The sequence below is a fragment of the Rhipicephalus sanguineus genome, chromosome 1, assembly GCF_013339695.2.
Source record: "Rhipicephalus sanguineus isolate Rsan-2018 chromosome 1, BIME_Rsan_1.4, whole genome shotgun sequence".
NCBI lineage: Eukaryota > Metazoa > Arthropoda > Arachnida > Ixodida > Ixodidae > Rhipicephalus > Rhipicephalus sanguineus.
In genome coordinates, this window is record NC_051176.1 from 218,700,988 (window position 1) to 218,717,114 (window position 16,127).

A 16,127-nucleotide genomic window follows, 5' to 3' on the forward strand; every position below is an offset into this window, starting at 1 on the left:
TAAGAAACACTCGACTGTCAGGTGTCCGTCTACACCACCAATGATAACGTGTTATGGAGAAACGGGGCAAAAGCTTTCTCGACCATCCTTGGTAGTTACTGAGACTACAGCCGCGCAATAACTAGATCAGAAGAAACCAGTGCTGGCATTTTCACCTATCCAGGAGACCCGCATGGCTTCGACGTATACCGGGCGGCAGAAAAACATATCGATTACCTCGCACATGCTGTTGAAACTATGATGTACAGGGCTCCGTCGTGGCGTTCTGCGCAACAACGCCGTAGGCAAGATTCAGGGGATAACCGGTATGGATAGAAGACATTGAAAATGTAAGTTTCCATCTACTATCACCAATGGTACCAGTACAGCATACACACGCCGCTTATTTGCGTAGAAATGAACTGAAGTGAGCGTATACAGCAGCACTAGAAGGGTTAAGAGCATAAAAGCCTTAGGCTTCTCAATAGAGCAGAATGCATTCAAGACAGCATAAATACACGCGCGCGACAGTTCTACCAGTCCTTGGAAATCCACTCGCAACTGCAGAAGTACAGGGCCAGGCGAGGTGGAACGCGAACGATAGCTGGCGACGACCCAGTTATACCCCCCCCCCCCCGCTCCCACCTTTTTGACCTCGCCTTGTTGTCGCTAGAAATGAAGAGTTCGCTGCCGTCGGGACTGTCACTGCTACCGATGCGGCATCAACATCAGCGGTTTTATCATCCTGTTAAAATTAATATCAAAATTTGTGGTTTCGCGTACCAAAACCACGATATATTATGAGGTACGCCGTAGTCCGAGACCACAGAATATTTTTTACTATACCTGGGGTCCTTCATAGTGCACTTCAATCGAAGTACATAAGCATGTTTCCGTTAAACTTCTTCATTAAAATGCCGCAGTGCAGTGTCATAGCCACTGGGCTATGCCGCAGCGGGTTTTTGTCATGGGCCTTTCTTTTTCTGCTGCTGTCCGTCTTCGTTGACGGCTAACATTGGTGCCAAAATAGTCGGGACAATGACGCCGCTATTGTTAATGTTTCAGTAAATACGTGTTCCAACGCAACCAGCATCAGAATTTGCGGGATCCTAGTATAAGTCTATCGGTGCTCTATGGCCATTGTAGCATTTGCTCTGTTAAACTTTGCTAATAGTAATAATAACACTGATAATTTGCGAAATATTCCCACATTTGCACGCCTTCGCGCGTGGAATGACTAGCTGAAAAAGTATTTCGGGGTTGGCTAACTTTCTTGACGTACAGTAGAGATTGATTCTGTCACATGAAACTATAGAACGCAGTAATCTACCCCACGGTGTGCTTTCAAGTCGGCGTCACTGTTCATTTGCAATGATCATGCCTGGTGAGGACCCCTTTAAAAAATGCATTTAAACAAAAAATGCTTCGAACTCGGGCGAACAAGCGCTGCGCGTAAATCACGCAGTGGCGATTATGTGTAACGTATGAAGCGTCTTCCTGACGCAAAAATGGTCGGAATTACCTACAGGAAAGCCTGCACCTTTCCTTTGGAGCGGGTGGGGCTGCGAGTTAGAGTGCAGCTCATACGCACGAACGCCCCACGCAACGCGCATTGCTTGGAACGTCACTGGTCAAGGCACGAGACTTCGGTTCATCATCCAATGCGGAATACGCGGTGCTGCCGCAAAAATACAGCGAGAAGCGACACATACAGCAAAAAAAAAATAATAATAAAGAATAAGAATAAAAAAATAATAATAAAATAAATAAATAAAGAAGAGAACGAAGAGGGAGATTGGGGGGGGGGGGGGGGCTCGTCACGTGATCGTGACGTGTTCCTTGCCTCTGGAACAAGGCAGGACGCAGGTAGCGAAGGCAGCTCACAGAAGCTAGGCCGCGGCACAGGTGAAGAGTCTCTTGAGGCAGCTCACACCTCCTCTTGTCATGTAACAGGGCAGTTCAAATTTTCTTACTCCTCTAATAATCGAACCAATGTGAAATTTATTTCGACAAAACGTCCCTCACACGGCGTTTTACAACATTCAATTGTAAACTAAATAACATAACAACGTAACCTAAATTTTCAAGTCTGGTTAGGAGACCTTCAAAGATGAAAATAAGCGTACTATATGTTGTCACCGTTTGCCGGCGATGGCTGCTGCATTTCATTTTGTTAATGTACGAATATATATCTGGAAGGTAAGCATGCCTACAAACTTTCATGTAATTTCCATAAAGTTACCATAAGAACTGCAAGGAATGCAAACTAAACTTTTGTTCCGGACGCATCCCGGTGTGTGTGTCCCTTCAAACATGGCGATGCTATTTGATGAGGATAAATCACAGTCAGTGACAGCGCTTAAAAAACTGTGGTAAGTGAGGCGGTAAAATTAATTACAAAAATTGAAAAATATGTAGCTATTGTGATGAGAGAGCTTATTTAAACAGTCGTTACTAAAAGAGAAACTTTTTAGGGTACTGACAAAACGTTTTGTCTCACCCTTTTGTTTGTTTGTTTTTGTTTTTTGTTTTTTGCTTTATCTTAAAGCCTCTGACCGCGTAGCTACAGTGTCGTTGTAGAATTCTTTTAACCATCAAAATGTCACCAATGTCTTCTTTAAGTTGCCCGTTTCAAAGCGTGCACTTGATATAGTGCGGTTTGTTGGCATAGGGCTTGCTTACGAAGCAACTCTGCACGCCACGAAAATCTTATGTGTTGCGTAATGATCACAAACTGCTGACGCAAATGGCCATTCAGTCTGGTCTAGCGGTCGCAAGTAGGGATGGTAATGTCGATGAACGATTAATCGATGGAAAGTGACTTACCCGGAAAACGATTAATCGTCATCGATGTTCACCTTGCATTTAATCGACTCAATCGGTTAAACCAGTGACAGGAGTGACTCGAAAGTTGTAAAATCGCGCGAATGCTGAGTAAGAGCAAGTGTGTGTCTGCGACGAGTGCATGGTGGGCGAGTTAGCGTGGCTGGCTAGTTTTGACTGATTTCTAGAGTCCCAAGTAATGCAGCAGCCGTCCGAATCAAGCGATCATGCTCTCTTTCCCCACACTGAACATATTCACGCAGCCAGCATTGGCAAGCGTACTCCCCTCGAAGACATTTTCTGCGTATTATTTCTCGTATGGGCCCACATTAAGTGTTTGGTTACGGGGCAGTTTTCAATCGATGTGCGCTTGTTCGGCTGTGATGCCGCAACTTTGCCTGCACAGTGCCCGCGCCAAAAGCTACCGCACGCTCTGATGCGGAGATCATGTGCTGGCCCGACACTTTTGCGCTTCAGTCGTGCAGCGCAGTGCTACCTCCGAAGGTTACGCCGTAATTTCGCCTTGGAATAACAACGTATCAAGATTCGGGAAGCAATTGTAGGTGTCTTCGCAATTCCAGGCATACCAAAACTGAGTAGTTGAATGTCGCGTCGATCCCAACCCGCTGGAGACTTTCAGGATTTGAAGAATTTTTTTTTTTTTTTGCATAGCGACGTAGGCGTGTACGCAGGATCCCGCATCGGGCCACCAGTTGACTACTGTGTTGGGGCCATTGGTTACTGCAATTACAGCGTTATATACATAGAAATTGCATCTGAGCGCTTCACTATGTTGATATTTAACGCAGCTGTGCACATTAAATGTCGTAGCTACAGCACAACAAATGTAGGAAGGAAAACAAATTCACTCGAAAGTCAGCGCTCTTTCCTGTCTCTGCTTTCCTTCCTACATTTGTTGCGCTGTACCTACGATATTTAGCATGAACCAACTCGCCCAAATCAAGGTCTCGTTGTACAAACAATAGAATAATTTCTCGAGAAGCGACCAACACGCGCCGTTTCCAAGGTGCGATATCATTCGTGCACATTATTTTAATACATCGTAACCGACTTAATAAAAGAGCACAAAGTACATAACCTGTTTTTGGCGATTCAAGCCCTTGGGCGGATTGCTGCTTCGTATGGTGCAGGGGAGTCAAACATGAATTCCAATGCCAAACATTCTGGCGATTCCACCGAAGAGACGGTTATCTTGAAGTTAGACGCATAGCGCTTTAACGGCGCTTTGTATTAATTTCAACTCATATATATATGAGCTTTTTTGTGCTGCTCGCAAAAAAAAAAGAAAAGTTCGAAGCTGAAAAAAAAAATACGGCAAATCCCACGCACTGTGGGAATCGATGTAATGCGAAGCAGCCGGCAGAGAGCTGCTACATCGCCTTGTTTGTCTTGGAGACAAGTGAAGTCAGTCATGCATTGGCATCTAGTTCACTATATATCGCATGTTTAACATGCATGCATGCATGTACAATCCGGTATATTCCATGCTAATGAAACGTATGTTCTGGAATATACAATGCATGACCTGTCATTTATGTTCATGATGCACTAGTGTCATGCCATGCCAATTTTGGTATATATCCAGTTAACAAAACGGCCGGAAGCGCACCATGACAGTGTCATGTAAATCATGTCGTACATGACTTGCCTGTCATGATTTTCACGTTACCACCTCTGATTTACGTTCATCATACAGTCTCGTCGCGCAATACCAATTTTGGTGTATATCAAGCGAGCGAAATGACCGCGAGGGCACCACGAGCGTGGCATGTAAATCATGTCGTACATGACGTGCATGTCATGATTTTCATGTTAGCATGTGTCAGTTATGCTCGTCATGCAGAAATGTCTCATCCTACCAGTTTTGGTATGTATCCATTCATTTAAACGGCCACGAGCGCCCCGAGACCATATAATGTAAATCATGCCGTACATGACATGGTTGTCACGATTTGCACATTAGGACCTGTCACTTGTGTGCGTCATGCACTACTGTCACGCCATACCAATTTTGGTACATATAAAATTAGCGAAACGGCTGCAAGAGCTCCAAGACCGTGGCATGTAAATCATGCTGTTCATGACATGCATATCATGATTTTCATGTTATGACCTGGCATTATGTTCGTAACACGGTCATGTTATGTCATACCAATTTTGGTATACATCCCATAAAGGAAACGGCCAGGAGAGCTCAAAGTCGTAGGCGGCTTAGATAGATAGATAGATAGATAGATAGATAGATAGATAGATAGATAGATAGATAGATAGATAGATAGATAGATAGATAGATAGATAGATAGATAGATAGATAGATAGATAGATAGATAGATAGATAGATAGATAGATAGATAGATAGATAGATAGATAGATAGATAGATAGATAGATAGATAGATAGATAGATAGATAGATAGATAGATAGATACGCTCAAAGTCGCATAAGTTCGCTAAGAAATGCTTCGCATTTAAAAAAGAAAAAAGAAGTGGCGCCCCCTCATACCCAACCCCTCCTTGCCCCCTCTAATGGGCAACGAGGACTGAAAGCGCCGCAACACTCCAAACAAACCGATTCGATGCCGAGCATCTGCGAATCACGCTGTTCTGATTTTACCTGACGCAACCTTTGGGACCGGAAAGGAAGAGCCAAAGGCTGCTTCGTGAAGAGCCGCAATTAATAGAAAACGTAGAAAATCAATGCATTTGAAGCGCACATGACAGAACACTCCGCTGAATTTTTTTTTTTTTTTCGTGTGACCTAACTGCTAATAATAATTGTTGGGTTTTAACGTACCAATACAACGATATGATTATGAGAGACGCCGTAGTGGAGGGCTTCGGAAATTTCGACCACCTGGGATTCTTTAAGGTGCAGGCTAAATCTAAGCACACGGCTGCCAAGCATTTTCGCCTCCGTCGAAAACACGACCGCCGCGGTCGGGATTCGATCCCGTGACCTGCGGGTCAGCGTTCGAGCACCATAACCACTAGACTACCTTTGCGGGTGTCCTTACTGCTACTCGGAGAAATGCTTGAGCGCACTAGCTGCTCCAACGGCGCAGCTGCAATTTCAGCGCGCATGCAAGCCAGTGTATTCAAATGTCAAGGCGGCTTATCAAACCTAAAGCAGGAAACGAACATTAACGCGTCTGACAGTAAGGTTTCGTTTTCTTCTTTTTTGTCATTGAGCAGAAACATCAGCCGCAGAATATAGGGCTGCTTTCTAGTTGAAAACGCATGCACTTCAAGGTCACACCTTGTACGCGACAAGCCGGAAAACGCAAGGAAGTTGAAAAATAAGCACGATAAAATGAACGAACAATGAAACCCGCGCTCAAGGAGCGTAACCGACAATTATGACCGCAACCATTGCACACGATAAGCCCTGGTGGGCACGCCAGCCAGCGGAAAGTGAGCGTTAACTAAGTTGAAGAAAAACATATAAAAGAATATGGAATAGGAAAATGTAACTCGTGCAAGCGTGCGAACGCATAACGAGTCGGCGGTCGCATGATTTCCTTCCGAGCAACCGCTAAGGAAAGATAAAAACAGGGTCGGCCCATGGCTACTGTTTTCTAACCTTCACCTAATTGCACGTGGGATAAAGAGAAACAGAAAACGAGCGCGTACGATAATAGAAAAAGCGTAAATAACTTGCCTTGCAAACTGATTAAATTAGAAGTCCACCCTTTCACGGCACGCCGAATTAACTAAACACGCTTAACGTAGCAGCACATGTCTTTAGCTTTGGTAGCAGCCGAATAATAAGCGGCTGTCAAAAAACGCGTGTAAAGGCTAAAGCACACGTATAGAGAAGTTCTTTAATGAGTACTGGTGAAGTGCGCCCGAAGATACCCCTATAGCGAGCTACTCCGTGTCCCCAGTATAATGAAGAATGAAGGAGTAGGTGTATACACAGCGCGCGGCGACATACACAGAACATGCGCAATATATACTATATACAACGCTGCACCTAGTGCATTGGAACCGATCATTGAGGGGGATACGATAAGTCCTGTTTTAGTTCGCAGGCTTGCAACCAAGTTTGTAAACAGCGTGCACTATCCGTTTATTCGTGCAATAACAACGCGCGAGCTGTCATTGAAGAAAACATGCATGTAACGACGCTGGCGGCTAGTGACCGAGCGCCGAAACGGTTTCTATATGCGAAGTTCGTTTGTTTAGCGTGTATAATCAATGCCTAGCAGCGACGAGGCCAGCCGGCGGCACAACGCGAATCTGGGCGTTGGTCATTTTTCGCAGCGGCCGGCTCTCCGGACACACTGGCGCTCATTGACAAACATTGGAAACCAGTGGCCCCCGTACGGCAACGTGCGCACTGTTGAAGTCCAGACCCAATTTCTTTTTTTTTTCTACCCACCTTTCATTGGCCGCTCACGTTTTCAATCTGAAAGAAACGAGAATGACAGCAGCGGCAGCAAACAGTACGGCGTCGTTTACTGTTCGCGACGGCCTTGAATAAATTAACTGAGCGTCCTTTAAGCGGCGATATTCGTTTCGCGCCGGCACACGATGACAGGCGGCCCGCAGTCCTCGCCGCCCGGCGAGTGTCGCAAAGCCGAGCGAGCGAAAAAAAAAAAAACAATAATAAAGTACACGTCATAACATAATGAGCTGAAGGAAGGAATCACAAATCCAATCACACTGGGGACACGCTCGTTCAGCTTGGCTTCGTTTTCTTTTGCCCGCTTCGCTGTCGAGGGCAATTACATCGCGTGCCTGCATACGCGCATTCGCCCTACAGCAGCACTTTCCCGGCGGGCCTCGCATTCGGATCCCCCGAGAAAGAGGCCCGCTCGAAAACCGCGCATTGTAATATACTGGCGAGCGGCAATTTCACACGATTAGCCGAGCACACGAACAGAGAGAAAGGCAGGAAAAAAAAAAAGGTGCCAGGAAACAGGGAGGGGCCGTGAGCGCGCGCGAACGCTGCCACGGCGAGGTTGCGTTGTGAAAGGCCGGGGCCGCCTAATTGCGACCTCCTCCCCTCTTACGATCTCCGGTCTCTGGACAGGTGAAGAAACAAGGCGGACATTAAAATAATACGTAAAGAAAGGAACGCGAAACATGTCACTCGGAAGGGAAAGAGAGGGGGCGCTTATAGCACATAGAGTCTGTAAGCGCAGCGCGATTCATAACAAGATGCAGGCCAACGGGCGCTTATTTACGCTAACGGGCTGACCGTTGGCTGACGCGTTCGCACAAGGGGGCGAACAAGCAAAAAGAGAAGCAGTCGAATCGCCCAAGGGACAAGCAAAGTAAACAAAAAAAAGAACAAACGAGTAAATAAACCGAGAAACACGCGGGATACAGCACGGCATTCGCATGGAGAAAACTGGGAGATAGAGAAAGGGAAAGACAAGGAGAGAGAGAAAGAGAGAAAAAAAAGAAAGCCGGTGTAACCTTGCGCGTGAGCCCATATCGGAAAACCTAGAAAGGAAGATAATCGAGCCACGCTCATGCAGGTGCCTCGAGACAAACTGCGGCCAAGCGTCCGAGAGAATGTTGGCGGCCCTTTATTCGGTATTATTACTTTTTTTTTTAATCTGGCGGTGGACAGTGTGGGTTGCACGCGCCGTGGAACGTGAGGCTGTGGAATATTTGCTGCTACTTATCGCTTACATCTGACTTCCGGTGAGGGGTGTTCTGTCGTCGGAGGGTAAACGAAGAGAGGGGGAGCAGAGGCGTGGACAACCCTTCTCGTCCGGCGAGACCTTTTTCTTGTTGTTGTTTTTTTCCAACCCTTTACGCGCTGTGGGTCGGCCAGCAATACTTCGCCCTCGGTGTCGCCGGAGTATATAAGCTGGTCCCATAACCACGGCAGGCATCAGAGTTTCGCCAGAACCTCCTGAGGAATACCAGCACCATGAACACCCTCGTGAGTTGCATTCGTTTCTCCTGCGAAGTCGGCGGAGGCAACACAGCATTGCAGCTGCAGTGCCGTTCACCATTCCCTCCAACGGCGTGCTTGCATCGCACCAAGAGCCAGTCACCAAGGTGGACACAGGGGCGACGCGTCTCTAAGAGGCGCGTCCCTTGCCTTGGCGGCTGGTATCTGGACTTTGCCACGCTTTTCTCTTGATCCCTGAGAGATTTAGAAGCGTTTTTAAACCGTCGCGCTCACTTCTTTGACCATTGCCCCAGTATTGTAACTTTCTGCATGAAAGCACCGCAGTTTCTGTGCTTACCATTATCAAGCTTGTATCTTCACATATTGTAATGTTACTTGCAATTCTCCGGTTTTAAAACTTACAGCTCCTGCACCTTTGAACTTCAATTAGCTCTTGGCAGTGCGCGGAGTCGCCAAATATTGCCTCGATAGTTGGTGGCTCTGCCGCGTTGCTAACTAACGCACTTGGCCCTTGCATATCCTTACTCCATGCAAAAACAGTAACTTTACACAAGCATGCACTAACGAGCACTCAGTGGCTCTTCTCGTGATTTCTGTATCTGTTGCTTGAACCCATTCACAAAAGAAAAGTCATCATTCCTATAGCTCAGTAAGCGCTGTACAAAAACCGAAGCTTCTTTCTTGCGGACTCGAGCGACTGCAAATGTAGCGGCGCCGCTGACAGACGAGCGTGCGCGGCATTAGAATACAAGCCGACACCCATCGTTCATCTCGTAACTCAGTGATAGCGCAATTGCTCGTGTAACAGAAAAGAAAAAGGGAACCAAACACGCGTTGACTCCGATCGTATCTGAAGCGAGTAAACGCTTTACAGCCCCGCCTCCTACGTTTAAGCGTCCTCACCGCGCAAGATTTGCATCGAAAGGAACGTGAGCGGAGAGCTAAACAGCGGGATCTGGCAGGCTTCCCGTGGCTGTCGCGTGCGCGGCAGCTTTTAGTTTTGATTGCGCTGCAGAGCGCATAGCTTTAAGAGGTCGAGTGTCGAAGATTAGAAAAGCCATGTTTTGCTTCCGAATGCGCGTCTCTAGATGCTAATTTTTCAGCATTAAAACGGCCACTCAGAACAAAGCGAACGAAGTAAATGTGAGAATAGGAATACGCAGCCATGTGATAAGTAAATCTGTTCAGCAACGGCGCTCTGAATTGTTCGCTCGCTCCGAAGATGTATGTTAAGCGTGTGGTATAACTTTGGTACGATAACTGGTCAGCAAGGCGCGCTGGTGAAAGCGCACCAATTGTGATAAAATCACAAAGAGGCGTAGTCCTATTTGTCACTGATGTCATCGCATTCGTTCTTGAAATGAAGGCGTCTTACATTCGGAATGGATCGCGATGGCAAGACTGACCTACCTTCCCACTGGCATAAAGTGTACAGATGAAGCACGGAAAGTCGGCCTTTCGCTTCGTAACTTAACCTCGCAAATTTCTTCACATCAATACGCGCTACACCAATCAGCATCAGCGACGGTGTCATTAGGCATGCCTAAAGATTAAGAACAAAATGACACGACGCGCAACGTCTCACGACGCCTTTCGTTTTGTCTCACGCAGCTCGTCTTCGCCGCCCTCATTGCCGCCGCCAGCGCTGGCTTTGCCGGCTACGGCTATGGCGGATACGGCCTCGGCTTCGGCCACGGCGGCTATGGCCACGGCCACCACCACGCTGTTGCCGTTCCCGTCAAGACCGTCTCCTACGTGAAGAAGCCCGTCGTCAGCGTCGGCTACGTCACCAGGCCCGTCGTCAGCTACGTCAAGCAGCCCGTTGCCACCGTCTCCCACACCGTCCAGCCCGTCGTCTCTGTCAGCCACGCTATCGTCTCCGCCGGCGGATACGGAGGAGGATATGGTGGTGGTTACGGCGGTCTTGCCCTCGGCGGCTATGGCGGCTACGGTCTTGGCTATGGCGGCTACGGCCACGGCGCTGTCCTCAAGGGAGGCTACGGATACCACTAAATCCTGGCGTAAACTACGATAGCTGCCTTGCTTGTACCTCCGGTGAGTGCCGCAACATGACTGCTTCAGCATTTAATTAATTTCATCATTCACGGGCTTCGAACAGTCTCGATTCACAAACTTAGAACTTCAGAATACAAACGTGCCCTTGGGTAGAGCATGGAGTAAAAAAAAAGAGAGGCATTACAGCGGAGGTATCCCACAATAATATATCTAATTCGTCACCCTACGGTAAAGGAGAGGAATATAGAAAGACATAACGAGAAAGTAAAAAAAAACAAAAAAAACATGCGTGTTCTCAAAGAAAAACACAGAGAACCTACAGCCGCCACGCTGGCCACTTGAAATGTAATTATACAGCTAGAACTGATTAACATTATGCCTATCAAACAAATGTCAGTAGACAGACATCCAGTTGCTCGTAAAAAAAAAATTATTTTCTCGAGTGTACTCGCTACCCTACCGTTTCGTAGCGCAAAAGAATTGGCCTTGTCGTATAAGTATGGAGAAAAATTTCACGCGAACAAAAAGTTAAAACAAAGTTTTGCATTAGCAAGTGTACACGCTTCCGACATAAACATTCAAAACCCCCGTAAGACTGCCTTCACACAGTTTTGCTGGCATGAATACAAGAGTGGAAGCTGCAAGCTCCACTACTTCCACTTGTTCACACGCTCGTATTGTATACATGCGAGAATGTGTGATGCAAATAAATATGTACTGTTTTTTTTTTCACTGTTTCAGGTGCGAACACATCGGTGGCGAAATCGACGAAAAACTCCACGCTTGTAGCATCCCGCTGCTCGTGTATTTATTATGTACAAATAAAAGATGCCATGATTGACGCATGCACTTCCTGTCGTACGTTTTATTGTCACATTTTCAATTCGCTCTGAAGCGTTGACGAGCAATCCAATATGTATTGCATTAACAAAAGGTTTCTATTTGGTCCGGAACGTGCGATGAGGCAGTCGCAACAGCTACAACGGCTACTATGTAGTATTTGAAGAGTACCAGACTAGGCCCGAGGACATAAGGAACACCGTGTTACGTGGTTACGCTACCTGTCGTCATCATCATCATCCATCACACTCTCTGTTCCCATTCCTTTCTCCTCCGTGTGGAATTGTAGACCAGAGCATACAATAGCTCTTCCTTTCTTTAACAAACTATCTCCCTTTCGTTCTCTCATATGTTTTGGGATGCTTTGTTTTATTGGCATCGGTCAGTGTCCCTGATAACAAACCCCTCTGTGAAACGAAAAAAAAAAAGGAAAGAAACGCCCATGAATGCCTATATTGCATGATGACAGCAGTGAAAAATCCTCGCGAACAACATGAAGATGGCATAATGCAAGAAGGACAAAACAAATTTTAAGCTATACTTTCTTAATTTTAATTCCAGTGCTTTAAGCATAGGCATACACATGGACCCGATAAATCGGCAGCAAAGTGAGCTCGCTGCCACTCAGTCAAATCAATTGCACCTAACGTCACTAGAACACGCATTTCTGGCCGCTGTGATAGCACAAGACGCAAGGCTTTGTGTTCCCCTCCCTCACTTATGCGGTTAATGGCGGCATGGCTACATGGCGTCATTAAGCATCCGTCAATACACAATCAAACAGACGCCGACACGGGGATAGCCGGAATGACAGGGGAAAAATTCCAGCATATGTTGTTGGCGGTTTGGAACGACGACCGGCCTATGTATACATGTGTATACCACTCTCAATGCCGAAATGTCTATGGCGCGCTGTTATTTGCACGCGGGGTCGCTGGTTAGTAACATCAGACACACAACATGCTTGTGCTGCGACTATTTCGGCCAATAAGTTATCTCGCTAAGACTCGGACAACCAGTAAGTGTGAGTACTGCTGAGCCCTGAGTGAATCTGAAAGAGTTGACGGCAGCGCACGAGTAATTTTGAGTGTGAGCGAGTCGAAAGTAAGCCGAAGCAGGCGGAAGTTTGAGTCAGAGTGAGTTCCTATGAAACGGTCTACATTATCCGTGGCTCCATTTACTTTAGAATTCATTACACGATATATGAGAAGCTGACTCCGTATGATCATATCCCAAATGAATCTTGTTATCTATGTCTGTGGTCCTCGAACTATTAAACCTATGCGAAGACATTTAAAACAGGCACTTGTTTTGACAAATATTCGTATATTATAAGTCAGATATACTGGGTTATCCTTATAAAAGCATGATTTAGCGAGGTGTGCACGCACGTTCTGAACAACTTCGCTTTTCCTCGCTCTCGAGGCCTTGAGCACCCAGGTTTTTCTGCGGCGCAGCTTTTGAGCACATTCAGTTGGATAATTAATTTTTTTCACAGGTTGTAAATAATTACGCAAATGTCATACAGAGTGACAACCAATGTTTCACGAAGCACCTTGTGCTTGACTCCGTGGCTATCAATTATTTTTCTGGCTTCCGAAAAGAGACACCAAACGGCACAACATGCCCACGTAAGTCAAGCAGTTGTGTGCGACAACGGCAAGGCGACTGCAAGAAGACTATGGCCCGACGATGAAACGTTGAACCCTACAAGCCAATCTGAAATGCTGCTGGCTGCTCCCAATTAAAATGCACGCGACTGCGGCCTCATGGACTGTTGCGCTAAGCGGCCCTGGTTCAAATCCCAACATCATACATTTTTTTTTTATTAAGGTGGCCCCGAACAATGCGCGCAGTTTCACGCTTACCGCAAAGACTCAAGTAAGAGGCAACGAAGGCTTCACATCGAAGCTTCTACAAGCTAGAGGCACTCTACTACAAGCGTGTACAATGCGCCATCTGGTGAACAAGCACGAAATCTTGACAAATTGCCTGTTTTTAACACAACCGGCTGGGGTGCGTATACAGGTGGGGCGCGGGTGGCATAGTCTAACAACAATGCAATAAACACGAGGAGGCAGGTATAGAATACTTCGCATTAATAGATGACACTGGGTTGGTTGGTGGCTTACCAACCCAGCAGTACCCGTACTTACTTGCGTAATCTGCGCCCTTTTCTTCGCGAGTTTAGAGCTTCAAAAAGGGGGTGTTCAAATTACGCGGAGATTTCGCGAACACATTCGAAATAACGTGAAATATATAATCTTAACGCGGAACATACAATAAAAAGAACGTAAAGTATCAGCACAAACGAAGGGTACTTGTTCATTTAACAGAACACGTACTTGCACCAGCCATATCTGGTCGTGATCTAGTCGGAATCACTGGATGAGAAGTCCGACTAGGAATCGACGACGCGGCCGCTGTCACCGGCCTGGCAAAGCGCGTCGTTCTCGGTTCCGTCGAGCGCGTTCGACAGCCCCGTTTTCTTCAAAACTTCTCTAAGATGCTGGGAGAAACGAGCTCCCACGGAGATTAGCCACGCGCAGACCGTTTCTAGTGGCGGTCTCGTTATTCTTACTGCGGGAGTGAGCCTATGCTTTCCGCTTGCTTGCATGCGTAGTCGTTTATTTAAGGAGACATCCAAGGGCTGCAGAACAGATGGTACTCCGCCCGGGATAACAGCCGGGTCGGTCCTCAAGTCCCGCAACCTTTCGTTCACGCTGTCCCCGAGATGCCCTTTGAAACTGTCGATCTCCAACAGCGATGGCAGTCGCAGCAAATCCCCTTGTTGTTTACCCCAGACAGTGTCAGTCCTTCATCCCTGCTTCATTCATACAAGAGACTATGCAATCGCATCTATAGTTTCGTGTAAGTGCGAGCGCCTGCGCTGCGCAGGGCGCGGCCGTCCAAATTCTGGTTGTCGTGCCCGCACGCGCGCGCGCGGCTGGATCGGGCGGAAGGGGGAGCGCGAAATATGCGAGGGCGCAGATTGTGCGTTTAAATACGGTATTCCAGATGGGAGTCCGTGACAGGCCGAGCTTTAGTGAGCTTGTCTAGGTATATTTGGCCAGTCTGACTCAAGAAGGGATATGTAGGGTCTAATTTTCGTAAATGAGTCTACGTGAGCTACGCTAGGGCTGCTTTTTGAAGAACGAGTGTTCCACACTCGCCGTCATGGCTACGAGCGGCGCTGATTAACACTCCCAGGTTTGCATGCATATAAATAACCGCTAACGTGGACGAGAGGACGACCGCCACCGTAGCTGAATTGCTAGAGCATCGGGCGCGTTATCCGAAAGTTGCAGGTTCGGTTCGTGCCGGCGGCAAGTTGTCTTTTTGTCCACTTTACTTTCTTCACATTTATATCATAATTACAACAATACAGTTAAAACAGCACATTTAACGTCCCCTATTGATAGCTTGTACGTGACGTCATGGACGCACAACATGGCTTCAACATGGCTGCTTAGATGACGTCAAGGCAGTATAATCACGCGGCGATTAACCTGTTTCCGTGTGATAAAGACGCCGCTGGAACGTTAGTGGGCCTCTGTGCATGAATAACGAAGGAACCAGCATGCGATAACACACTTACGTGACATCACAGAGTTCGCGTCCCACCACGTTGGCCCTCCAGCGTGGCTGTTTCGGTGACGTCAGTGCAAGCCATCTTACCTTCCTTGGCTTCATTATCTGTTGGTTTTCATTAAGCTTGTATCAAACACAGAAACGAGCCTTTAAGATACCCTTCTTTCGTTTACACCCTTGAGTGGGTTTCACCATGTCTGTAACACCCTCACACCCTAAGAAAAACAACGATACTGTCGAATGCGAATTCTGAGCGCAGCTTCGTGTTGGGGCAAGGCCAATACCTTTCCGCAAGGTATCGACTACGCCATAAATCATAATTTTTGTGAAGTGGGACAGCACCCACTACGCCATTATTGGTCTTTCTGCGGATAAGCGAGGTCCCCGCTACACATCTGTAAGGTATTATGTGCACTTTGTTGATGCTACATGTGGCTGATGACGACGAAGAATTATGGCTGAGCACTTTGCAGAGGGTGGGAAGCATTAAACCACACACTCGTTGCGCAATTAGCATTGTGTGATGACTGGTTGTTAATTTACTCTTCTGCCACACTATATTACCTAAGTTAACGCGATACCTTGCCCGACATGACGCCTGTACAGGGTCTTTTTGCAAATGAGCTTCAAGAACCAGCGTGGCTCTGTGGTAGCATACTCGACTGCCACGTAGAGGGTCCGGGATCAAGTCCCATTCGATCCCTGGAATTTTAAAGACGATAGTCTTTCTTGGGGAACTTAAACGCAGAAATTTTGGTCTGTTTGTCTATCTCTGCCTTTCTGTTTGTCTGTCTGCTCACCCGATTCAGCAACCCGGCCAAAGTTTAACCACTTGCTGAACGCCCAGCCATCTTGAACTGGTAACGCCGTTCATACTTGTGAACATTGTCGATAAAAAAGCAAATGTTACGCATATCTGAGGCGTAATATAAATACGTAAGTATTAGGTGGTGTGTTCCTTTACTAGAAAATACATAGATACGTAAT

At 46.9% G+C, this 16,127-nt stretch overlaps 1 protein-coding gene across 1 annotated transcript; it reads left to right on the top strand.

Moving 5' to 3' along the window:
• Positions 1 to 8,562: 8,562 nt before the first annotated feature.
• On the top strand, positions 8,563 to 11,558 carry LOC119372117 (neuropeptide-like protein 31). Its single transcript, XM_037642581.2, has 3 exons — positions 8,563 to 8,720; positions 10,305 to 10,748; positions 11,451 to 11,558. The coding sequence occupies exons 1-2, from the start codon at positions 8,709 to 8,711 to the stop codon at positions 10,704 to 10,706; spliced, it is 414 nt and encodes a 137-aa protein (XP_037498509.1). The 5' UTR covers positions 8,563 to 8,708; the 3' UTR covers positions 10,707 to 10,748; positions 11,451 to 11,558.
• Positions 11,559 to 16,127: the final 4,569 nt, after the last annotated feature.